The 26584-nt window shown below is 40.5% G+C and overlaps 1 protein-coding gene across 1 annotated transcript in view; it reads left to right on the top strand.

Moving 5' to 3' along the window:
- Window positions 1–26584, top strand: part of LOC125462801 (maternal DNA replication licensing factor mcm6-like) — a 63824-nt gene that overhangs the window by 11897 nt on the left and 25343 nt on the right. The window contains 7 exon segments of the mRNA XM_059641122.1: window positions 2589–2629; window positions 3004–3149; window positions 6115–6262; window positions 7876–8017; window positions 16059–16200; window positions 23259–23366; window positions 26002–26157. Coding sequence (XP_059497105.1) covers window positions 2589–2629; window positions 3004–3149; window positions 6115–6262; window positions 7876–8017; window positions 16059–16200; window positions 23259–23366; window positions 26002–26157 — 883 coding nt within the window.

Here is a 26584-nt window from a genome sequence, read left to right as displayed (position 1 = left end):
TTGAATTTCCCGGGTTAAAAAGAACATTAGAACAATTTCTTATTAACTGTAGCTTTACCAGCAGCGTAATACATTTTAAGAGAAGTGTAAAGCACTGGAAATATTTTAATTGGAGCAGCGAGGGATGAAAGACTAATGCAAATTTTAAAATGTGACAAGTGAGTAAGGAAGGTTTGTTTCCTCTAAATAAACAATCTGTGTAAATGGGGTGAAAGTATTAGCATTTTAAAATTGTTTATACCAAAGAGCATTCATCAGAAAATTCTGCAGTTGTTAGAAATTGCAATGCTTTCCCACTGAGTGATCAAGATTGCCATCACAGCATCTTTTTGCGGGAAAATTTGATAAATGTTTAAACCTGAAGTTCATGTGCGACTGAGGAAACGGTGGAATGAGGTTGAACAAAGGAACAAAGAACAAAGAAAATTACAGCACAGGAACAGGCCCTTCGGCCCTTCAAACCTGCGCCGATCGAGATCCTCTGTCTAACCTGTCATCTATTTCCTAAGGTTCTCTGTCCATTTGCTCCTTGCCCATCCATGTACCTGTCCAGATACATCTTAAAAAACGCTAACGTGTCTGCGTCTACCACCTCCGCTGGCAATGTGTTCCAGGCACCCACCACCCTCTGTGTAAAGAACTTTCCACGCATATCTCCCTTAAACTTTCCTCCTCTCACTTCAAACTCATGACCCCTAGTAATTGAGCCCCCCCCCCACCCCCGCCGGGAAAAAGCTTTTTGCTATCCACCCTGTCTATACCCTCATGATTTTGTAGACTTCAATCTCCGTCTTTCTAATGAAAATATTCCTAATCTACTCAGCCTCTCTTCATAGCCAGCACCCTCCATACCTGGCAATATCCTGGTGAACCTCCTCTGCACCCTCTCCAAAGCGTCCACATCCTTTTGGTAATGTGGCAACCAGAACTGTACACAGCACTCTAAATGTGGCCGAACCAAAATCTTATACAACTGTAACATGACCTGCCAACTCTTGTACTCAATACCCCGCCCAATGAAGGAAAGCATGCCATATGCCTTCTTGAACACCCTATTGACCTGCCTTGCCACCTTCAGAGAACAATGGACCTGAACATCCAGATCTCTCCGTACATCAATTTTCCCCAGGACTTTTCCATTTACTGTATAGTTCGCCCTTGAATTAGATCTTCCAAAATGCATCACCTCGCATTTGCCCGGATTGAACTCCATCTGCCATTTATCTGCCCAACTCTCCAGTCTATCTATATTCTGCTGTAATCTCTGACAGTCCCCTTCATTATCTGCTACTCCACCAATCTTAGTGTCATCTGCAAACTTGCTGATCAGACCACCTACATCTTCCTCCAAATCATTTATGTATATCACAAACAACAGTGGTCCCAGCACAGATCGCTGTGGAACACCACTGGTCACAGGTCTCCAATTTGAGAATCTCCCTTCCACTACAACTGTCTGTCTCCTGTTGCCTGGCCAATTTTTTATCCATCTAGCTAGCACACCCTGGACCCCATGTGACTTCACTTTCTCCATCAGCCTGCCATGGGGAACCTTATCAAATGCCTTACTGAGTCCATGTATATGACATCTACAGCCTTTCCCTCATCAATCAACTTTGTCACGTCCTCAAAGGATTGTATTAAGTTTGTGAGACATGACCTTCCCTGCACAAAACCATGTTGCCTATCACTGATAAGCCCATTTTCTTCCAAATGGGAATAGATCCTATCCCTCAGTATCTTCTCCAGTAGCTTCCCAACCACTGACGTCAGGCTCACTGGTCGATAATTACCTGGATTATCCTTGCTACCCTTGTTAAACAAGGGGACAACATTAGCAAGTCTCCAGTCCTCCGGGACCTCACCCGTGTCTAAGGATGCTGCAAAGCTATCTGTTAAGGCCTCAGCTATTTCCTCTCTCGCTACCCTCAATAACCTGGGATAGATCCCATCCAGACCAGGGGACTTGTCCACCTTTAATGTCTTTTAGGAAAGCCAACACTTCCTCCTTCCTTATGCCAACTTGACCTAGAGTAAGCAAACATCTATCCCTAACCTCAACATCCGTCATGACCCTCTCCTTGGTGAATACCGATGCAAAGTACTCGTTAAGAATGTCACCCATTTTCACTGACTCAGCGCATAACTTTCCTTCTTTGTCCTTAAGTGGGCCAATCCTTTCTCTAGTTACCCTCTTGCTCTATTTATATGAATAAAAGGTTTTGGGATTTTCCTTAAACTGGTTCTTCAATTGCACAGATTGTAAACCAAATGATAGTTCCCAGTGCTAAAAATTTCTCTGGTTCAACAGTGAAGTAAGGCAACTAAGGTAAGGGGATGAGTCATTTTTTAATAAGTTGGAAAACTGAGGAATAGGGAAGTGAGTGCCAATAAGCTATAAACAAAGGTCTTGCATCCTGAGCATACACTGCAAATGAAGTGTGGAAGGTAAATGAATCAAACTTGTATAAATTCAAATAATATTTAGATAGACAAAATATATTTTAAGAAAAGACTGTTCTCAACGTGTTTTCAAGTATTGCCTTTTTTTATTTTGTCCATTATCTGATCTCTTAATAAATGTGCAGTGCATCAATAAGTGAACTACTTCCTAGTTTTCAGCTGCACTGTGAGAAAGCTAAGCATCCAAGATGATTTCAAGCTTTCAAATTGCTACAAGGAGTACAATAACTAAGTAAATAAATGGATCAAAATTAAGCTGCATTCCATCTTTTATACTAGCAATTCCTTACATCTGTGGAAACTGCCTCAACATTTTACCTGCATCACTCTGGAAACTGATTTAACAGCCTAACTAGAAAATACATTGTCCTCTGAAGAAAAGCAAGTATTGCTAGAAAATTCTGCCTCAAAAATAAATGTTTGCTTCAATAAAATCTTTAAATGTTTTGAGTATTCAAGTCAGTTTCATTAGTTTTTTTTTGCAGATGCATTTTTTCTCAACCAAGTAGGCTTAAAAACTTTGTTTTGTACCAAAATCAGGCACGAGAGTGGAGACAAGTACTCGCGTTTCAGGGGTGCAGGGGTCTGAACTTGATGGCATACAGGGCCTGAAAGCTTTGGGAGTTCGTGATCTTTCCTACAGACTGGCTTTCTTGGCTTGTTACGTAGCGCCTACTGATCCCCGGGTAAGAACAATGGGACGTTACTTTTGTGAGACCAAAGCTTGGGTGCAAAGAATTTTTGTTTTAATTAGTGTTTATTTCAAATCTCTGCACCAGACCAACCAAGACAAGAAGCCGGCTAGTTTATTTAGCACCAAATGTAACATTACAGGAGGATGTATGAAACACAGATAGATATTTGTTATTTCTCATTAAATGCAGCCTCTCAGTGACATATGTGAAGACACCAGAATGATCTTCCCACAACTTGATGTAATGTTTTCACTGCCTCTGGGCTGGGATTGAAGTCTGACACTCAGTTCTGGGTAGTTTCCTCCAGTTGGGAAGATTGTTGCCTTTAACTTTATAATTTTGGCGTTTTGAAATTATAACATTCATTAATTTTCTTGTAAAATCCAGGTTTGGATTTTTTTAAAAAAAGCAATAACGAGGGGATTCAGTTGTGCCTGAGCAAATACAATGAGCAATATTCCTAATTAAGTACAACTTGTTAAGTGAGATGTGCTTATGAAGACAGTGAGAAAGATTATTCCCCCAGCACCCAGGTTCCCTTGATCACTGACCGCACAAGTGAAGTCTGCCATCTTTTGATCTCGAAGTGATGTTGAACTATGCCAGAATACCTACACCAAAAACATTGGGGAACTTGTGTGACTGAAGATTAGTTTCTCAACATTTATCCTTAATTTGATAGTTTCCAATTTCCTGTGACAAAAGATTCCAAATTAGCCTTTTCTGACTGGCTAAGGTTGAGTGTCATATGGTCCCTCCTCACCTGTATGAATAGAGCCACGTAAGTGAGACAAATATCCATCTCTCGTTCTCTAGGCCAACTGAGATTACTTTATTTATTCAGAATGGGATATGTCCCTGTAAATATACGTTGGAGTTAGAGGAACAGTGGTACCTTCTACAGTACCAACTGTTAGTTATTCATAAACACCAAGCCATCTGTGCAGCTCAAATGCAAAACATAATGGAATATAGGTCAACTTATGCCACAGATGGATAGGTTTGCTCATACCTTGATTAATTAATAGCCAACCTAATTCAAAAACATGGTTCCTATTTAACACAAAAAAGCCACATTGGGTTCAGACTGCTGGCCAAAATTTGCTTATTTCTTTAAGGTTTCAAGTTTGTTTTTACATATTTTAGGTAGCTTTTTAAAATTGAGACCAGTCTAGAGACCAGGGATGATATTTATTTCAATATTTTAAACTTTTATATAATATATTAGAGCCTAATATTTCCCTTGGCTTGGTGCCCTTTTATTGTCTGTTTATTTCCCAAAGTTAAGTCTGTTATGTTGGTGGAAGTCTTGGTTACTATACTCACTACTCTGACCTCTACAGAACTGCATTAGTTTTATTTGGCTTGGGTTTTATAAATTTCGAACAGTTATGCATGCAAATTTTATGATACTGGTACAATAGTTAATCAATGTTTGTTAGAAAGTATAGTGAGTTTGATGACATGCCACTGGAATAAGTGTATAATTGAGGCTTGAAATCATTTGCTTGGTCTAGTTTCATAACAACATGAGGATATTTGACTGGCATAAAGTTACACTTTTGATTAATTGGGCTCCGTGTCTTTGACTTTGCCTAGTTTCAAGCAGTGCTCTGATGTTTTCTTATGCCCTCTCCTGAATTTGTATCATTGAATTAACTTGGCTCAATAGACTGATGTTCAGAGTAGGAATTTGCTGTGTTGTTCTTGCACAGAAGTTGGCAGTAGTTTATGGATCCTGCCACAGGAACTCGGACCAAATTTCCCAAGAACTGCATTCTTGTATGCTGTAACATAAACTGGTGTAAAATTTACAGAAAGCAGGCTAAATAATTGGGTCCTATAGAGAGCATGGAAGAAGTGCCATCTTCCTCTTTCAGTTACTAACCTTATTAATTTGAAGTTCTCAAGCAATCCCTTAGGATGGTTAAGTAGAACGTGTTTAAGAAAATTTAATGTATACTTTTCCCTTTAAAAGACAATGGATTTTGGCAAAGTTTTCTTAATAATAATAATAAGGAAATAATTAATATAGCCCAGTTCTCTGCTAAGGGAACCATCGTAAGCATTAGATCTCTGGTGTAGGCTATTCACGATTACAGCATTTAAAAGTGGAATTGACTTAGTGACTTAGGCTGAAGATTTTAACAACAATTTCAGCAAAAGTGCCCAAAGGTTCATGTTGTCATTGGGTGCTTGGGATGATCTTGTAAAGTTCTGTCATCTCTGGACATCAGGGGTCTTTGGCAGAGGCACACCAGGTCTTTGGGCTGCCTTTTAGCAGCCAAGGAAATTTTCACTATACAGCAGAGGGGAAGGATAATGACCTGGTAGAGATTGACTGACTGGTAAACAAGTGCAGGCAGCCTGTCAATATGGGTGGCGGTTCCCTCAGTCTATATTATTCTGACCCATGATTGAAGGCATGGGCATGGACATGGAACATGGATGTAGCAACTGTAAGCCAACCTACAACACTTGCTTCCCAACCCAAAAGCTTTGGCTTTACCCCTATTCTTCCACGTGTTGCTGCCTGTAGGTGGTTTCCGTAAGCATTGCAGTAAAGAAGAGAATGAAGAGGTGGGGAGCCATGACACATGCTTGCTTTATGTCACTGCTGAATGCAAAGACATCAAATATCTCACCAGAGGTACAAACAAATGAAGTAGACACAAGATTTTGACAGGTGCTAATATTTAGGATGTAAATTTGCAGTTGTTCTAAATGAGATATATGTAGGAAGTGGTTATTCTCGGGTCTTCTTGGGCTAGGGAAATGCTAATGAGCCATGTGCGATTTTGGTAGAAAAAAATTTCAGCTGCAATCAAATAAGAACATTTGTGTATTAAGATTTTCAACAATTCAATCCTACATCTCTAATGTTGGACCATCCACATTCTGAGTTCTTCGAGAAAATTTCTCTCTTTTTTAACATTTTTCATTATACGTTCCACAGTTTGGTGGCTCAGTGTACAGGGAGGAACAGACCGCAGAAAGCATCAAAAAGCAGATGACTCTGCAGGAGTGGGAAAAAGTGTTTGAAATGAGTCAGGATAAAAATCTGTATCACAATATTTGCACCAGCCTTTATCCTACAATTCATGGTAAGAGACAGCCTGGTTAAACCAAATCTTGAAGAGAAATTCAATGGACTTGGTCAGAGTCTACAGTAACAAAGCTGAAGTATGTTTAATTGTTTTCTATTTATACAATACTGCTAATTTATGAATAGAACATAATCACATTGCTATTTCTGCTATGTTTTCAACAAAGAGTATGTGACGTTGATCTTATTCTCAATGGGTTTTCAATGTGGAGCAAATGAACTCAAAATTTGAATAGCTATGAACCACTCCTCCTCTTGATCGAAAGAAACTACATCTAGGTTCATAATTGAAAAATTACAGTGAACTTGACTAATATAAAATAAGTACAGTCTGGCCATTTTAGAGTCATGGCTGCAGAAATGCCACAGACTGGGATCTAAATATTAAAGGGAAAATTACTTCTCAGAAGAACAGAAAGTTATGAAACAGTGGTGGGGCAGATCTGCTAACTATTGATGGTATTGGCACAATAAAGAGGGAGGGCTCAAGTTCAGCAAAGCAGAATATAAGGCAGTTCAGATAGATATGAGAAAGGCAAGAATTGATTTGAGAGATCAGTGTACAGGCTCAATACCAGTAATCACATGGTTGAATGGGGAGTAAAGGAAGAACTGGCATGATTTTGTTAGAAAGCTAGCAGTTTTGTTCACGAGAGATTTTAATCTTAAAAAAAATTCATGTGCAAAGGGAGCCTAAATAAGCTCATCGAATGTGTTTTTTCTGTTTTGAAGGGGAAGGAAGAGAATCTGTTAACTTGATATTCTAGAGCCAACTAGAGTGCAGACTATACTACACCTGGTGATGAGGTTAAATAATGGCAAGTTAAAGTGTCCTTAGACAGCAAAGATAGAATGATTTACTTTGGCCTTCTGTTTTCTGGAAGGAAACAGGATTCCCAACCTAGTATTTTCAATTATGACAGAATGAAAGTAGAGCTGGCAAATTAGTTTGAATGATAGTCCGGGGCGGATATTTAAGGGGGTATATCAAGAGTACACGGAATAGATACATAACAGCCAAAGAGAAATTCCAAGGAGAGAACCACAACCCTTGGCTAATTAAAAAAACTGTTAAAGATCATATCAAACTTCAAGTGAAAATATATAATTGTGTACAAATTGGTCAGAACATTATACAGACTATTAAAAATCAAAGAATTGGTCTTTAGTATCTATGTAACACTAAAAGTACATGAATAAAGACTTGCAGAGTATGAAAAGAGCATATTTAGAATTCTTAATTGTTTTAGTCAATTTCTGTATAGCTCCTCTTTAAGATAATGGCATTTCCATTTGAAGTGCAGATCAGTAAACGAGTGTGCAATATTACATAACTTGAGATGAGTTGCCTGGTGACATTTCTAATTCCTGTAGAGATGGAAGGATTATGGATTTTGCAATGTGTGTTGGTTATTCAGTGCCAGGAATTAATTTCATATCAAGCATGTAAAGTACATTTTGAATAGTGTTCTTTTTACTTAAAAAAAGCTTTCCAATTGCATCATAGAAAAATGTCATCGTTTGTGGATAACTGCATTAGGTAGTTGACTTGGGATTTGTGATTTATATTTCCCAATTATTTTCTATAATTAAGGCAATGTTTTCCCACAGGTAGTGATGAAATTAAGAGGGGAATCTTACTGATGCTGTTTGGAGGAGTTGCAAAGACTACAAAAGATGGTATTTCTCTTGGTGGTGATACTAATATCTGTATTATTGGTGACCCCAGCACGTCCAAGAGCCAGTTTCTTAAGTAAGCAATATGACTTTTGGGATACGTTGCTCTCAGAATATTAAGCCTGAGCCTCTAAAGGACATAGTTGAACATGAATGCCATCTATAAATAATAGGAGAATGCACAGTACAGAAGCAGGCCATTGGCTTAACTGGTCAAAGCTCATGTCCATATTGCTCATCAACTTCTTCCCCACTCCCCCCCCCCATCTAACCTTTGTCAGCATTATGTTTATTTCCTTTCACCCTCTTGTATTTATCTAGATTTTCCTTGCATGTATCAATTACTCTCGACTATTCCTCATGATAATATATTCCATATTCTCACCACTCACTGGTTTAAAAATCTTTTCTGTATTCCTGTTTCGATTTATTAGTGTGGGTGTAATCATTTTGAAAACATGAACTTGGATTCTTTGGGAGAAAACAGCAATGTAGCAGCTTATTTAAATAGAATGGTCAGACAATGAGGTATGGTGGGTTCTGGGTACTTTCGTTCTTAAAATCCCAAAACGTTTGTTTGTGAGTAGAACAAGTGGGAGGGAAATGGGATGTTGTAATTTATTGCAAGAGGAAGGGTATATGAAAATAACAATGTTTTACCACAGATGTATAGCATTGTTGAAACCACATCTGGAGTACTATCTTGATTGCCTTACTTAAGAGATGATAGAATTGCATGTTTGTAAACAAGAGAGGGGAGTTGAGACCATTATCAAATGGCCTACTCCTCATTTGTTGATTTTTTTAAAAAAACAGATACCTTGTTTTAACTTTTAATTTGGCTTCATGTTTGGACTGTTATCTGTCTCGAACAAAACTTGTGAAGTAGAAGGGTCATAATTTACTTTGCCAACCTTACTATTTCTGAGGGCAATGGTGAATTCTCTCGGAATCATTTTGAAACAATATTTGATAGTACTGACTAAGGAATGAATCCAGGACATTACCTAGCAATAGCAAAGAAATAGGACTAAATGCCTGAGTCAGGAAAGTGGGTGACTTGGTGGCAATCTACTAAGTGCTGGTGTTCCTGTAACATTGTCCTTGCCTTGGTGGTTGGGTCATGGACTGAAAACCTACTTTGCTAGCAATTTGGTTTCTGGGTTACATGCAGCATCCAAGAGTAGATCCCAGTTGAGAAGAACACCCTCCTGGATATGTTGAAATTTTTTTAGTGTTGTTGCATCTATCCAGGCAAGTGGCATTCGTCTTTTATGGATAATGGAGGAAATTGAATGGAATAGAGTACCCATTAGTGTACCCAGCCTTTGTCCTACATTTGAGACCAGGTTAGTGAAAATAAATTAAGTAGGGCAACAAGTTAGGACCCTTTTAAAAGGAGAGTTTTCATAATCAACAATTGGAATAGATTTCCAGGAGAGTGAGTAAAGAGTGAAACTTAGTGAAAAGACTATGTATCACCAGCTCAGGTTCCTTAAACTGGTTTACGGCAAATACTTCTGGAATATACTCAGCAGTAATGCAGAAAAGTATGGCAGCCAATTCGGCTACAAGTAATCATGATGAAATCTTTGAAAAATATTATTTTTGCAAATAGATCAGGCCACTAGGAGAATTCTCCCTCTCTTCAAATCAAGCACACATATGCTATCAAGCAAACATTAAAACCAGGTCGTTGCACTCATTCAAGGGGCTGCTCTCCCTTATTGATGCACTAAATTTCAAGAGATTGAGTTCATATCATATAACATTTGAACCCAGAATCACCTGACTCTGGCAAGACTGGAATTGAAATGGAATCAATTGAATGGTTCATTAAGATTCTGGAGTCTTTGGATGAAATAGAATATATTTGGACTTTGATTTAATTGAGACATTCATTTTGTTGATAGACTTCTACATGTGTATTTTTGTTCAACCACTGGAGGACAGTAGCATACCAGATAAGCCTACAGTTCAAAAGCCGTCAGAGACAATTTCCAGTAATGAATTAACTTTGTGGGTTTATTTAAGAAACATTTTTTCTTGGTCTATTTACTTTGCAGAATGTATGTATGATTCTTGTTTCAAAAGGAAGCAAAAACAATTAGAAAATCAATTGAAGTAGACTCTTGTTATTCTCCTAATTTTCTCCATTGTCCGTTTTGAAGGATTACAGCTCCATGTGATGAGAATAATTCCACATCCAATGTAAATTACTAACTCTGCTTAACCATGACAAATAATATCATCAGACACACTATGTTTCAAGACTATTTGCAGCTGATATGTGCAACACAATTTCAAACACAAACTGAGTTCATCTGCACTCCCTGCAGCCAGTGTTGACTTTTTTTATCGAATTATGATGCTGTTATATTCAGCCTGTGGCCATTCACTGTGTAGTCTCACAGATTGAATTACCTCAGCTGGCTGGACAGCTGGTTTGTGATGCCCACCAAGTAGATTCAATTCTCATACTGACTGAGGTAACCATGAGGACTAGCCTTTTCAACCTCACGCGTTGATGGAGGCATGATGACAACTCATCAATTAAACCATAAATAGCCATTTCTCTCTCTACATCTCTTCCTTTTTCTCATACCTTCCTTCTCTCTCTTTCTTTCTCGCACCCCCTCCCCCCTCTCGTTCTTTCTTGCACTGCCTCTGTCTTGTTCTCAAATCCCCTCCATTCTTTCGTGCCTCTCACTGCCTTTGTCTCTGACATAGCAGCTGTTTGGCCCTCTAGGATGATGGCAACTTAGCCTTTTTGGGGTCGATCAGCTTAGTTGGCTGGATGATTGGCTTGCAATGCAGAGTACTGCCAGCAGCATGGGTTCAATTCCAACAACGGACTGAGGCTCCCTGAAAGACCTTCCTTCTTAACGTTTTCCCCTCTCCAGAGGTGTGGTCACCCTCTATCAACAGAGCAGCCTGTGATCTGGTAGGACTATGGCAACTTTAGCTTTCGTGTCATGTGGCTAACTTTAAGTGAATAACTAACAATGACTGTGGAACTGCACCCAAGCAAGGACTCTTGCCTTTTAGAAAAAAAAGAGTAGAATTTATTATTGCCAATTATGTTTTGGCTAGGAATGCTGACACCAACAATTTGAACTTTGGGTACCTTTTAATTTGAAGAAAAGGTACCGCAGACATCCTAAAATATTATGATACCAAATTACATAAGAAATTATAACATCAGATGATCAAAAGTTGATTTTGCGCAACCATACTTTGAGGAGAATGCATAGCAGAGGAAACTCAGGGGCCAGACAGCTGAGGAACACCTTCCACCCCAACCTTCAGTTCACCTGGGCCATCTCCAGCACATCCCTCACCTTCCTGGACCTCTCAGTCTCCATCTCAGGCAACCAGCTTGTAACTGATGTCCATTACAAGCCCACCGACTCCCACAGCTACCTAGAATACACCTCCTCCCACCCACCCTCCTGCAAAAATTCCATCCCCTATTCCCAATTCCTCCGCCTCCGCCGCATCTGCTCCCACGATAAGACATTCCACTCCCGCACATCCCAGATGTCCAAGTTCTTTAAGGACCGCAACTTCCCCCCCACGGTGATTGAGAACGCCCTTGACCGCGTCTCCCGCATTTCCCGCGACACATCCCTCACACCCCGCCCCCGCCACAACCGCCCCAAGAGGATCCCCCTCGTTCTCACACACCACCCTACCAACCTCCGGATACAACGCATTATCCTCCGACACTTCCGCCATTTACAATCCGACCCCACCACCCAAGACATTTTTCCATCCCCACCCCTGTCTCCTTTCCGGAGAGACCACTCTCTCCGTGACTCCCTTGTTCGCTCCACACTGCCCTCCAACCCCACCACACCCGGCACCTTCCCCTGCAACCGCAGGAAATGCTACACTTGTCCCCACACCTCCTCCCTCACCCCCATCCCAGGCCCCAAGATGACATTCCACATTAAGCAGAGGTTCACCTGCACATCTGCCAATGTGGTATACTGCATCCACTGTACCCGGTGCGGCTTTCTCTACATTGGGGAAACCAAGCGGAGGCTTGGGGACCGCTTTGCAGAACACCTCCGCTCAGTTCGCAACAAACAACTGCACCTCCCAGTCGCAAACCATTTCCACTCCCCCTCCCATTCTCTTGATGACATGTCCATCATGGGCCTCCTGCACTGCCACCATGATGCCACCCGAAGGTTGCAGGAACAGCAACTCATATTCCGCCTGGGAACCCTGCAGCCATATGGTATCAATGTGGACTTCACCAGTTTCAAAATCTCCCCTTCCCCCACTGCATCCCTCAACCAGCCCAGTTCATCCCCTCCCCCCACTGCACCACACAACCAGCCCAGCTCTTCCCCCCCACCCACTGCATCCCAAAACCAGTCCAACCTGTCTCTGCCTCCCTAACCGGTTCTTCCTCTCACCCATCCCTTCCTCCCACCCCAAGCCGCACCCCCAGCTACCTACTAACCTCATCCCACCTCCTTGACCTGTCCGTCTTCCCTGGACTGACCTATCCCCTCCCTACCTCCCCACCTACACCCTCTCCACCTATCTTCTTTACTCTCCATCTTCAGTCCGCCTCCCCCTCTCTCCCTATTTATTCCAGTTCCCTCCCCCCATCCCCCTCTCTGATGAAGGGTCTAGGCCCGAAACGTCAGCTTTTGTGCTCCTGAGATGCTGCTTGGCCTGCTGTGTTCATCCAGCCTCACATTTTATTATCTTGGAATCTCCAGCATCTGCAGTTCCCATTATCAGCTGAGGAACATTTCCTGTTTTCCATGTGTTCCAGTCAGATCATTTTTAAAATCTAATTTGCTCAAGAGGCCAAACTATGTGAGTGATAAATACAATTATTGTGCTTAATAAGACCAGAAATTGAGAGGGACGAAGCCATGGAGACTTTTGAAAATGGCAACAAGCTCTCATCAATGTTTCAGCGGGGAGGCAGTGTAGTTCAGTGAGCATAAGTGATTGGGAATGACATTTGGTAGGATTTGAGACATGGGCAGAAGTTTGGATGATTTCATATTTTGTCAGAGGATATAATGAAGTAGACTAGTCAAAATGAATTAAAACAGTCTGTTCTGGAAGTAGCAGGCATGCAGAGAATTTCAGCAGCAGTGGAAATGAATATGGTTAGAGCAGAAAACTCCAATAACTCAAGTTGAAAACTCATCATGGATATTTGACACCAAGGTGATAATTATATATAAATTAAGTTATTTATTGCAGTCATAGTTATTTTGTTTTGTCTCTGACTCCACTGTAGATCATGTTTTACAAGCTAATATTACTCCACTGGTCCTTGTAATTCATCCCCTTTAATTGATTTCCCATATATAGTGATCCAGGTTTGATTCCAGTCTTGGGCAACTGTCTGTGTGGAGTTTGCACATTCTGCCTGTGTTTGCATGGGTTTCCTCTGGGTGCTCTGGTTTCCTTCCACAGTCCAAAGATGTGCAGGTTAAGTGAATTGGCCATGGGTAATTGCCCACAATGTGTAGGGATATGTAGGTTAGCTGGATTAGCCAAGGGAAATACAGGGTTACAGAGATAGCATAGGGGGATGGGGTCTGGGAGGGCTAGAGTGGTCTAGTTGGGCTGAATGACCTGCTTGTACACTGTAGGAATTCCATAATTCTATGATGAGACATGATTCTGAGGTGTAATGGTTGGATTGATGTTGACTGTTGCCGTGGAGTAGATGGTGCTTGTCTGCAGAAACATTTTGTACACTGTCTTTGCTGACTTGGCATGGCATTGTGACATGGTCTTTAATTACTCTCAGTTTGTAAGAAAAGCCATTAAGACCTACACATGAAAATCAATAGATATAATTAGCCTGTTACTGATGAACCATTGTGTTTTGTTCACTTGGGGGTTGGGGGAGTCTATTTTATTAAAATCTATGCAGTTTTTCTCTGCTGGAAAAAAAGCAGAGATAGAAGCGCAGATTAGAGAGTAGTTGAGAATACATGCCATTTTCTTGGTTGTAGTCACAAAATCTAAAGGCATTTTGACAGTAAGCAAGCAAAGTAACATGGAAGGCAAGTCAATTAGCTCAGTTGGCTTGACGGATAGTTGGTGATGCAGAGTCATGCCAGCAGCATTCTTGAACCAGCTGAAATTACCATGAAGGTGCCATCTTCTCACCCTTGCCCCCTGCTTGAAGCGTGATGACACTCGCGTTAATTTCCGTACCAATCATCTCTCACCAATAAGGGGAGCCCTATAGTCCTCTGGGATTTTGGTGACTGCTATTTACATGAGCCCAATTTTGATAAAAGTGCAGGTGAATCAACGCTTGCAACAAAGAGCAGAAAGGGAGTAAATCTATGGCTTTTGAGTGTCTGTTAAGGTATGATGGCCACAATGGCTTCTCTGCTTCAACTTAACAAAACTTGTCTAATTGTAGTAACAAGGAAATTTTTAAAATTAAAAGATATCAAAACTAAGCAATGAAGAAAAATACACAATTAACAAATGAAAGGGTGTTTGATGCTTGACAGATTCATTGTGTATGAGTGAGGAACATGGCACTCCAGTGGAACAAGTGTGTTTGCTCCAAGCAGCCTGTGGCAAATACAAATTAAAATATTTTAACCTCCTCAGGACAGGCATGTGAAGGTAAGTTTAAAACAAATTTGGGGTCTATGATTACAATGTCTTCAATGAGTTCATTTCCCATTTTAACACAGCACAGCTTTCCCCATAAGCAATTTAATCTGCTGTCCAGAAGAGGGTTCAGAATTAAATATTTTAACGTGGCTGCATCTCTCAATTTTTGTGGTATCAGATGTGACCCAGGCTAGGTGGGTTTTCCAATCCTTTAGATAGACAGTGCTTTTCCAGTGGAAGTCTAACCTTTCTGGTCCGTTAGTGTACTCTCCTTCATAATCCCATCCCATCTGCTCTACCTGTGAGCTGACTCCAGTGCCCTCTTCATTTATCTCTCTCTATCCACTTTTGATGTCTTCTGGTAACCTCTGTCCCTGTGGCTGAGGCCTTGCACTGTAGGCCTACTCTCGTTGGTCAGCACCTCTCAACCTGGATGGTAGAGGTGGCTGAACTAATTTAAGATTCTGGATTTAAATCCACAGGACATTTGCAAAGCTAAAGTTCTGGGAATACGGATTCCCTTTCCAAGGAAAATGGGATAAAGAATATGCCCATGGCCTTCCCCTGCCCCCACGAAGTTGTTTCCGTTAGGCGGGGAGATTAGGACCCATGGGCACAGCCTTAAAATTAGAGGGGGTAAATTTAAAACTGAAATGAGACGACATTTCTTCAGCCAGAGAGTGGGGGGCTTGTGGAATTCATTGCCATGGAGTGCAGTGGAGGCCGGGACGTTGGATGCCTTCAAGGCAGAGATCGACAAATTCTTGATCTCAGAAAGAATCCAGGGCTACGGGGAGAGTGCAGGGAAGTGGAGTTGAAATGCCCATCAGCCATGATTTAAATGGCGGAGTGGACTTGATGGGCCGAATGGCTTTACTTCCACTCCTACGTCTTATGGTCTTATGGTCTTAACGCCCACCCCCCCAAAACAAATCTGCATTGTTATTTGTTATCGTCCTTCTGTTCCAATACCTCATTTAATCTTTGCATGTTTGTATTTTAGTCTCCCCATGGCTTTGCTTGTTCCTTTTAAGACTCTTCTCAAAATGTATTTATTTTAATTCATAATCTTTTGTGAACCCTTCCTTACATTCCCTTCATTAGATAATCATTTTTCCTTGCATATCATTGAAATACTGTCTACATTGGCAAGTTGACTTTGTATAAAATATCCAAAAGCTGACATGGTAATATGGACAAGCTCTGAATTCAACATGCCGAATCAACAAAAGGATTTAAATGGTTGCGATTGTAACTGAATATCATTTCACCTTATCTAGGATGGCCTGTTGGGAAACAGTGTTGTTTTCTGTGCTTGAAGGGTAATAGTAAAAACGCATTTATTCCCATTTGTAATACTATATATTCTTAAGCCATCTCCTTCAAGTATTTTGATCAGTAGGGTTGTATCTCATTGTGACTTGTGTGCCAAGTGGTTGGATGTTTAACATTGTATAACAACAATTGGTAGAATTTTGTTTTTTGTGTTTCAGACACGTGGAAGAGTTCAGCCCTCGTGCTGTCTATACTAGTGGGAAAGCCAGCAGCGCTGCTGGTTTAACTGCGGCTGTAGTAAAGGATAAAGAGTCATATGGATTTGTAATCAAGGCTGGTGCTTTGATGTTGGCTGATAATGTGTGTAAATTTCTACTCTTTTATACCTTCCTGTTATGTCTCTGATGTTCAAGTCAAATAGTAAAGAGGTTTCAGTAATTATAAAGATCCTGTTGCTGACTAATTTACTGGACTCTGTGTCCCCATGTCATTGACTGATGGTTCTGAGAAAGAAGCCCCTTCAAAGACTGAGATAACAAGGTGTAGAGCTGGATGAACACAGCAGGCCAAGCAGCATCAGAGGCCTCAAAATGTCAGCCTTCCTGCTCCTCTGATGCTGCTTGGCCTGCTGTGTTCATCCAGCTCTACACCTTGTTATCTCAGATTCTCCAGCATCTACGGTTCCTACTATCTCCCTTCAAAGACTAGCTGGTCAACACTATAGTACTAAGGGTGTCATAATTTTATTTGTTTTCATACTGACTCCTGTACTGTGCATGAAGCAGCTATTATCACTAGCTAGTGATAAAAGGACTTTACAATCTGATCCAGGCCAGAATATTTGCTACTGGTTACAGTTTAACACTGGAATTAGTGCATATGTCAACAATTAAAACATTCATATGCAAGTCTAAAATGTTCTAAACTTCCAAGTCCACTCTCCCGGAATCTGGCCTTAATGCAGTTATCCCCTTAATCTTTCCTTCAGATCGGAAGAGAAGTCAATGACATTCTGATTTTCACAGTGACATTCAGTATTTTTATCAATTTTGTGTTACAGTAATCACATACAATGTGGCCACTGTGCCCTCCCACTACTTCTATGCTTCCAACTCTATGAAATACCTATTCACTGATGGACATTTCTATGGACAACCCCAGGGTCCAAATGATCTCATTAAGTTTAACAGACATTGCAATCACCCAGGTTTTCAGTGCATGATATTAATTCGTATCCCAAAGTTACTGGCTTTGGACATGTCCCAGACTTGCTTATCTTTAAGGATTGCTTGAATTCTCTTATTCATAGTATTCATATGCTCTCCATATCAAATTCTGTTACTCGTATTTCCCACTGTCCTAATTATAAAAGATACAGAAGTGAGTTGGTTCTTACTAACTACTATAAGAATCACACTATTAATTCTATTTTAAAGTTAGTTATATGTAAAGGTTTTTTTATGTCTACCACTAGTGTTAGTATTACTTAACCAATGAGCTGTGAGCAATTTGTTTCTTACAGGGCCCACAAGGCATTCCTTTATTGAAAGGTATCTAAGACTTGTTTAACTTTACATCTAAATTTGAATCTTTTCGCTAATGTTTTTAGTGATCTTTGTTATCTATATGTATTTATAATTCTGTTGAAATCTATCTCTGTGATTATCTGAAGAATCTTTAACTAGAGCCTATTTCTTAATATTGTGAATAATTTCAAAGAAGCAACTAATTACCATTATGAGATAGTAGGAACTGTAGATGCTGGAGAATCCGAGATAACAAAGTGTAGAGCTGGATGAACACAGAAGGCCAAGCAGCATCAGAGGAGCGGGAAAGCTGATGTTTTGGGTTTAGACCCTTCTTCAGAAACAAAAAGGGAATGGATTATAAAAACATTTTTGCTAAAAATATGCAAAGGTACAAGTTGGACTAGAACTGGAACCCGGAACAGTTTTGATCCCTTTTATCTAAGGTAAGATATACTATCATTGGACACAGTCTGGGGAAGGTTCACTAAGTTGATCCTGGGTATGGATAACAAATCTGATATCTGATATCCTCTGAGAAGAATTGCTGATCATTCCTGTCGTACATGTGCAACCCCTTACTCTGAAATTTATACCCTCTGGTCCTGGACTCTTCCATAAGAGGCAACCATCTGCAAGTAACCACACTGGCAAGCTGCCTAAGAATCATTTCATTTCACTCAGGTCAACTCTCATTCTGATAAATTTTGTGTGAGTACAGTTCCGACAAGTCCATCTGTCCTCATAAGAAAATCCCTCCGTACCTGGGATCAGTTTAGTGAACCTTCTCCAGTCTGTATCGAATGATTTGTATATCTTTCCTTAGATAAAAGGATCAAAACTGTTAAGTGTTCCAGTTCTGGTCTAACTTGTACCTTTGGATATTTTTAGCAAGACCTCCTGGTTTTTATAATCCATTTTTATTTGAATAAAAATCAACCTTCCATTTGCCATTGCAATACGGCTGAACTTATATACTTGCTTTTTGTGATTCATAAACAATGACTCCTAAATCCCTGATAACAAAGTGTGAAGCTGGATGAACACAGCAGGCCAAGCAGCATCTCAGGAGCACAAAAGCTGCCATTTCGGGCCTAGACCCCTCTCTGATGAAGGGTCTAGGCCCGAAACATCAGCTTTTGTGCTCCTGAGATGCTGCTTGGCCTGCTGTGTTCATCCAGCTTCACACTTTGTTATCTTGGATTCTCCAGCATCTGCAGTTCCCATTATCACTCCTAAATCCCTTCCTGCTGTAGCTTTTCTGCAGTTATTCTCTACTCAACTCCTCTAGTTTTCCTTCCAAAATAGAACAAAGTACAAAGAATAAAGAAAATTACAGCCCAGGAACCGGGTCTTCAGCCCTCCAAACCTGTACCAATATGCTACTTATCACAACTAAAATCCCCTAACCTTCTGGGCACCATATCCCTCTATTCCCATCCTTTTTATGTATTTTTCAAGATTCCCTTTAAAAGTTGTTATAGTATCTGCTTCCACTACCTCCCTTGGCAGCGAGTTCCTGGCACCCACCACCATCTGTGTTTTTTGAAAAGAAACTTGCCTCATACATTACCTTTAAACCTTGTCTCTCGCACCTTAAACCTATGCCTGCTAGTAAACGACTCTTCCACCCTGGGAAAAAGCTTCTGACTGTCCACACTGTCCATGCCTTTCATAATCTTGTAGCCCCCTACCAGGCCGCCCCTCAATCTCCGTCGTTCCACTGAGAATAACCCAAGTTTCTCCGCCCTCTCCTCATAGCTAATGCCCTCCATACCAGGCAACATCCTGGTAAATCTTTTCGGTACCCTGGCCAGAGCCACCACATCCTTTTGGTTGTGTGGTGACCAGAATTGAACATAATATTCTGAATGTGGCCTAACTAAGATTCTATCAAGTTGCAACATTACTTGCCAATTTTTAACTCAATGCCCTGGGCGAAGAATTTGCCTTTTTTTTACCTTCTTCATCCGCATGGCTCCTTTCTCAGTGACCTGTGTACCTGTACACTCAGATCCCTCTCCCCGTCAGTACTCTTAAGGGTTCTGCCATTTAATGTATATTTTCCCTGTAGATTAGACCTTCTGAAACACATTACCTCACATTTTTTTGGATTAAACTCCATCTGCAATCTCTACGCCAGAGTCACCAACCAATCTATATCCTGCTGTATCCTTTGAGGGTCCTGATCGCTATCCGCAATTCCACCAAATTTGTGTATTTGCAACCTTACTAATCAGACCAGTTACATTTCCCTACAAATCATTTATATATATTACCAACAGCAAAGGTTCCAACACTGATCTCTGAGGAACACCATTAGCCACAGCCCTCCATTCAGAAATGCGCCCTTCCACTGTTACCCTCTATCTTCTATGACCAAGCCAGTTTTTTTAATCCATCTTGCAAGTTCACCTCTGATCTCATGCGACTTTACCTTCTGTGTCAGCCTGCCATGAGGGACCTTGTCCAAGGCCATGTGGGACCTTGTCCAATGCTGAAGTCCATGTAGACTACATCCACTGCTCTACCCATACCGACCATCTTCTTTACTTCCTCAAAAAACTCAACCAAGCTAGTGAGACATGACCTCCCCTTCACAAAACGATGTTGCTTCTTGCTAATATGCTAATATGCTTCTTGCTAATTATTTCTAAATGGGAGCAAATCCTGTCTCGCAAAATCCACTCCAATAATTTCCCTACCACTGATATAAAGCTCACTGCTTCTAAATGGCTGGATTATCCAGCCACCCTTCTTAAACAAAGCAAAAAACATTGGCTATTCTCCAATCCTCTGGGACCTACCCTGTAGCCAGATATCCTTCAAGGCCCCAACAATTTCCTCCCTTGCCTCTCTCATTATTCTGGGTTATATCCCATCAGGCCCTAGGGACTTGTCTACCTTATTATTTTTCAAGATCCTCAATACCTCCTCCCTTTTGATCTCAACATGACCCAAACTATCTACACATCCTTCCCCAGACTCATTATATATAAAAAGACTTTTACAACAAAAATGCACAACATTACATTTTCATGCCCATAGCTCATATGTGATGTAATCTATGCGGTACATACACTAAACAAGAAACGCCAGTTTAAAACATCAGAAGGGTTTTTTTAAGCTAGCAGTTTAGAAAGAGGGTTTTTCTTGTTTTTTTTTTCGTTTTTGTTCAGAGCAGTCTTATGAAGTCCTTTGTAAAGGATTGCTGTACCGTGCAATGGCCCTGAGAATGGAATGGTATATATAGTGAAATGAGTTATGTTTCATGAAGAGTCAGTTCGTCCCTGCCTGGAAGTGTTAGGGTAAAACTCTGACAAGGTTACATTAAAGCTATATGCATTTAAGCAGGTTATCATAGTTTCTTCCGATAGCTATCTGTATTTCAATGAGTCTAAAAATGTAGGCTCAATTTGCTTAAACCGACCAAGGTGGGTTTGGTGTGAGCATTGTATGAGTGGTGTTTGGGCACTATACAAATGCTGTTCCAATGCCTTTCAATTTATAAAGGCTTGTGTAGGGCTTAGACTTGTACTGTGTTTAAAAATCTTTGAATTTATATTGTGAACAGATGATTTGATTTTTTGTAATTTCATGTTTTCATTAATAAACTTCCATTCTTATTGATAAAGTAAAATCTGCTACATAGAAATGCTTCTATTTGAGCAAGCTACTACCTTGCCAAAATCAAACCAAATCGAAAATTGATCTGTCAAGTCAGGTTCCTCTCTGAGTTCTGACTTGTCCAGTGATAATATTGGCTGGGATTGTAACATTCTGAAGCATATGTACCATACTCATTTCTTGCTTTCTTACCTATTTCTGTGTCATCTTAAAAACTTGGCTATAGTTCATTCATATTCCTCAACAAGTCCGTGGTTCACTTTGCTAGACAGTTGGCTTGTGATGCAGAGTGATGCTAACAGTGTGGGTTCAGTTCCCAGTAACCGGCTGAGGTTATCACAAAAGACTTTCCTTCTCGACTTCTGCTCTCACTTTAGGTGTGATGACCCTCTGGTTAAACTGCCACCAGTCATCTCTCTCTGAGAGGCAGTTCTGTGCTCTGGTAAGATTATGGTGGCTTTACTATTTAAATTAATATATTGTAAACTATTATGGCCTCAGATATGATCCCTGTGCCACTCCATTAATTACAGGTTGTCATCCTGAAGATGCTGCCTTTAACTCAAATCTCCATCACCTATTTGTTAGCCAATTCTCTATCCGCACTGATATATTACCTCCAACATCATTGCCTTTTATTGTAAGTAGACTAACATGCAGTACATTATCAAATGCCTTTTAGAAATTCAAAAACTTGTACTGTGTAAATCTGGAATAAGTTCAAACATGTCCAAGATGCATGTAAGGGCACCCCTTAGCCCTCCTTGTCAGAGGTTTCCATGCCTCACTGTATTGAGGATGATGGTAGACCTTTTCTGATGGATCTGATTTGGGTGAAGTCATCATTGATTGTAAATCTGTTTCTTCTCCAAAGGCAGGAGCCCCAATTTATTAGGAGGAACATCACCTGCACTTTTAGCATGACTGAGAGGTACAGTGCCAGATGCAACAAATCAGATAGGACTTAATCAATACCTAGTTTCAATAGGTCTGAGCTGGGTGCAGTGCTTAGTCATTGCCCGTAAATTTGTCATTGCAAATGTGAATGGTTCAGGTTTGTTCCCAGAGCAATTGTGGCATTTATTTTGTATGATTCTTGACATTTTTTGAACAACAGCAAAGAAAAATATTCTCAATAGTTAGAAGTTTTTCCAGCATAGGATATTGCTGAAAATTTTCTAGTGCTGTTTACTATTTCCTGAAATTTGCACTTTGCAGATTATTGGTAAAATTAAGCTCTTGGCATTTTTTGAGAATTCTAGCACATAGAATTCTTGGCCTCTGTGCATGAGCAGTCTCCATTCTGCTCCATGAGTTTGATGTCCCCTTCTCATATAGAGTGAGAAGACAAATGACTGGCATTTGCCCTCTCTTTCTCTCGTGCTCTCTCTCTTTCTCATGTGTTCTCAAGAGGCAGTGAAGGGCAAAGATTCAATGTGACACAAGTGGGTGGCACAGCTATTGGTATGAATACAGCTATTGGAAACCTGGTGAATGTTCTGATGGCAGAATGGGGTTTATATTTGGGGGAATGGGGTATGTGAGGTGAAAGCCATTGAGGGAAGATGCTGCATGCAACAGAATTGGAGAAAATTAACTTTAACTTTAGTGGGTTAGGTGGAGGTGGGTGCAATGGCAGAGTTAGAGAGTGAGGTAGCAGAGAAACAACACTTTGCAGAATGCAGAAGGCTTTGACCTTGTTGACTTGCTATGCATTTCTCCAGATGTTGGAAATAGCATCAACTGCATGACAACTTTGGCCCATGTTGGCAGGGTCTGGTGCTGTTAGTCTCCTCTGGTGACCTAGATGAAAGAGGTTAGCCCTCGACACTACCCCAACCATCAGGACCTGCAGGTTCCCACCAGCAAACTAAGGGTGCCATTTGCCTCTGTCAAACGTTGTTTTACAACTGTTTAGCTACGTGAACAGTAAAAGGCATTTTGCAGCTTGCTGCATGTGAGATAGTCTGGACTTCAAATATGGCATCAGCAGTGTGAATGATGCAAGTCCCTGCCTTAACATGTGCTAAGAAGGCTGTGGATCAGAAGAGAGCACAAAAATGGAGGTGGGGTGCAAGAACAGGGTGAGCAGTGTACAATTGCATGAGCAAACTTGCCAGGGCTCGTGGAGGTAAGTACTTCTTGAAAATTTGACCTCAAGTTTTCTTATATCTACAACTAACACGTTGTATTTTTACCAGAAGAAAAAGTCATTACAAAAGAGTCCTGAGCGCACTCAAATTTCTCACTATTTGTTTTATGCAGGGAGTGTGTTGCATTGATGAATTTGATAAAATGGATATGAAAGATCAAGTGGCAATTCATGAAGCTATGGAGCAGCAAACTATTTCAATTATGAAAGCTGGTGTGAAGGTGGGAATAATATGCTGTAATAAATGTATCTTGTGGGAGCCAAAAAAGACTTTCAACACAAGGGAGTAGAAAAATCACTCTCACCCAAAATGTTGAAGCCTTTTGTAAACTAATTTTATTTATTAAACAATGTAAAAGTGAATGAAAAATTGCAACTTGGTGCTGAAATCAAGAAAGTTCATGCTTGTCGTGAAAAGTTAAACTTATTTCTCAGCACTTAAGGACTTGAGAGTCTGGTCATAATGCTGTTCTGTCGATGACTGTGTGGAGATGACATTTGGATTGATAACTTTCGACTTTCTCTCTTGTGACATCTTTTATTTGTCCTAAATCTTTTAATGTTAAATAGTTGGAAGACTCTGAAGCTATTATCTTTGGTCTCACTATAAACATCATATTCTAACTCCATCCCTTTCCCTGCAACAGACTAAAGGCTCAGCTGGAGTTTGTTTCCAAAATCGGTGACCCCAAGTCTAACACAGTGTGGTGCTGGAGGAACACAGCAGGCCAGGCAGCATCAGAGGAGTAGGAAAGCTGATGTTTTGGATCAGGTCCCTTCTTCAGAGTTGGGGAAGGGCAAGAGAGCTGGGAACTAAATAGAAGGAGGAAGGCTGGGGCTGGGGGAAGGTAAGTTGGGTGGTGATAGGTGGATGCAGTAGTGGGTAGGGGGAATTGGTCGGTGGGGAGGGTGGGGCGGACAGCTGGGGAACAAAAAGGACAGGTTGTGTCAGGTCAAGGAGGTGGGGATGAGAGTGATATTTAGATGCGGCATGAAGCCAGAGGTGGAGAATTTTTTAAAACTGGAGAATTCTATATTCAAGACGTTGGGTTGTTGGCTCCCGAGGGGGAATATGAGGTATTGTTCTTCCAGTTGGTGGGTCCAAGATATACTTCTGTTCACCGTCACTAAAACTGCCTATTGCCAACTAACTCTGGCCCCGTTTCAGCAAATCTATTGAAACCTGCAGCTGTGCCTTTTGTTATTTCACCCAGCTGGCCTCCCATGTGATAGCTTGTATACTTTATACCAAAGATCTGCCATTGTCCTTTTTTATTTGTAATGTGGGTGCCTCTGGCTGCATCAGCACTTATTGCCCCATCCCTAAATTCCCAGGCAATATTCAAGAGTCAGCCACATTGCTATAGATCTTGAGTCAGAGGTAGATCAAGTAAGGTCAGCAGATTTCTTTCTCTAAAGGGCACTTGTAAAGCTGATAGGTTTTTAGAATAATTAGCAGTGGAAATGGACTGGCTTGACATCTGTCATGCTGGGAATTGAAGCCATGCCTGCAGAACGTTTACCAGAGCCTGTTGGCATGGAATGGGTCAGCCTCATTAAAATTGTGAAAGCAATGTTCTGCTGTCTAGCCAAAACGTGTGAGGGAACTAATCCCTGGGGATTGTCATTGTCCTCTTTTGGTCCAGCATCCATCTGAAGAAGAATGATCCTTGATAAGGAGGTGTAGGTAGCTTACTGCTGTCAATCAGTTGTCTGAATCCTTTTGGCCAATGACCATGAGGCAGCTAATCATGACGTTAGATGGCAATTATCCCCTTGCCCACCTCAATTTGAAATTTAGTTTTCATTCCTTCAAAGATCAAAAACACTGCGATCATTAAACGGTAGTGTGATAATCTTCTTATACCTTTAGAGGGCTAGTTACTATTGTAGCAGTTAAATGAGAGCTGCTGCTTTGCAGGGAGTACTAAGTGTGGAATACTAAGCAAACACTGTTTTTAAAAAGGTTTCCGATTTCCAATAGTAAGTAGGCATCCCAGGTCACAAACCAATGAAAAATGATTGTATAATTGCACAAATTTATACTTTGGCTAACATGGGAATATCTAATATTTTCAACCAGAGGGTCAGGTGAACTACATTGAATTTTCCAAATTTGAGGGATTGTCTTGATTAATGACTCAATGTTCTGTAACCGTTACTTATTTTGGATTTGAACTGTTTACATTAATAAGCTATTCAACTCTGTGAAGATTTATTTTGCTCTCCACTATAGTGCATGTCTAATTCTGATTTGCAGACTGTGATCAAGAGTGCCATCACTCTCTTTGATATTGACCATTATACACAAATCTCTTTGGCGAGATCTAGTTTCGGTTTCCCAAGGCTCTGATGCTTACCTGCCTGACACACTCATATCCAGAATTTGGCCTGATTTAGCTGTAAAGCCAGCTTCAGACTTTAATTTGCATATTCGCAATCACAGTAACCAAAACTCATTTTACTCCCTACTGATCCTACCCCAAATCCCTCTGTAGAAACATGAGTGAACAAGCAAGCTGAAGAAACATGTATAGCAATCTTCCACCAGGAAAAATATTTTTAAATTCTACAATCTTTACTATTGTACTGTTTCTTCGGAAATAAAGCTTGATCTGGTTATCTTATGAGCAATTAAATTACTTGTAGATCACTGAAAGCTGCTGTACTATTTTTATATTATGTGTTTTAAGAATTTGGTTTAATGTGTTAGGATTATTTCCTGGATTCAAAGCTTTCCCCAGTTAACTACAAATCTGTGTCCATGATTAATGTAATGAGCTACTTCCATTTATTTGAAACAAATCTACAGTATAAATCTTTGTGTGCTGCATAATAATTTGTTCCATCTCCTAGGCTACATTGAATGCTCGAGCTTCTATTCTTGCAGCAGCAAGTCCTGTAGGTGGGAGATATGAGCGATCCAAGACTCTCAAACAGAATGTGAACTTTAGTGCTCCAGTCATGTCCAGATTTGATCTATTCTTCATCTTGTTGGATGAATGCAATGAGGTAATTAAACAAATACATTTTGACCCAGATCTCCAGATGGAATCTATAGCAATCATTCTGACGTTTGCCACTATTGCATGTCAGGACCGAGTGAAATTCCTGCCCCCGTATGCTATTCACTTAGGCTAGAATTCCAAACTCTCCAACTCTACGAGCCTGTTGAAATTTATTGAGTGTTCATTCGTTCTCTGCATTGCCTCTACACGTTGTGTGTACTATGTTTTATAATAAGGTGAAGAGCAGCAGATTGCATGACAAATGTTTCCAAGAATGGGAAGCAGACTGGACAACATGAATTTGACTCGATAAAGCATCTTGCTCAAAAATGGTAAATTTCAGAACTCTGTCTTTCTTTAGTCTCTTTGCCAATGCTGCTAGATCTACTGAAGATTTGCATTATTTTTCTTGCTTTTATTTCAGATTTCAG

Source organism: Stegostoma tigrinum, chromosome 2 (assembly GCF_030684315.1).
Source record: "Stegostoma tigrinum isolate sSteTig4 chromosome 2, sSteTig4.hap1, whole genome shotgun sequence".
Taxonomy (NCBI): domain Eukaryota; kingdom Metazoa; phylum Chordata; class Chondrichthyes; order Orectolobiformes; family Stegostomatidae; genus Stegostoma; species Stegostoma tigrinum.
The sequence above is the reverse complement of the archived record's forward strand: the minus strand, read 5'-3'. Positions and strand labels throughout refer to the sequence as shown.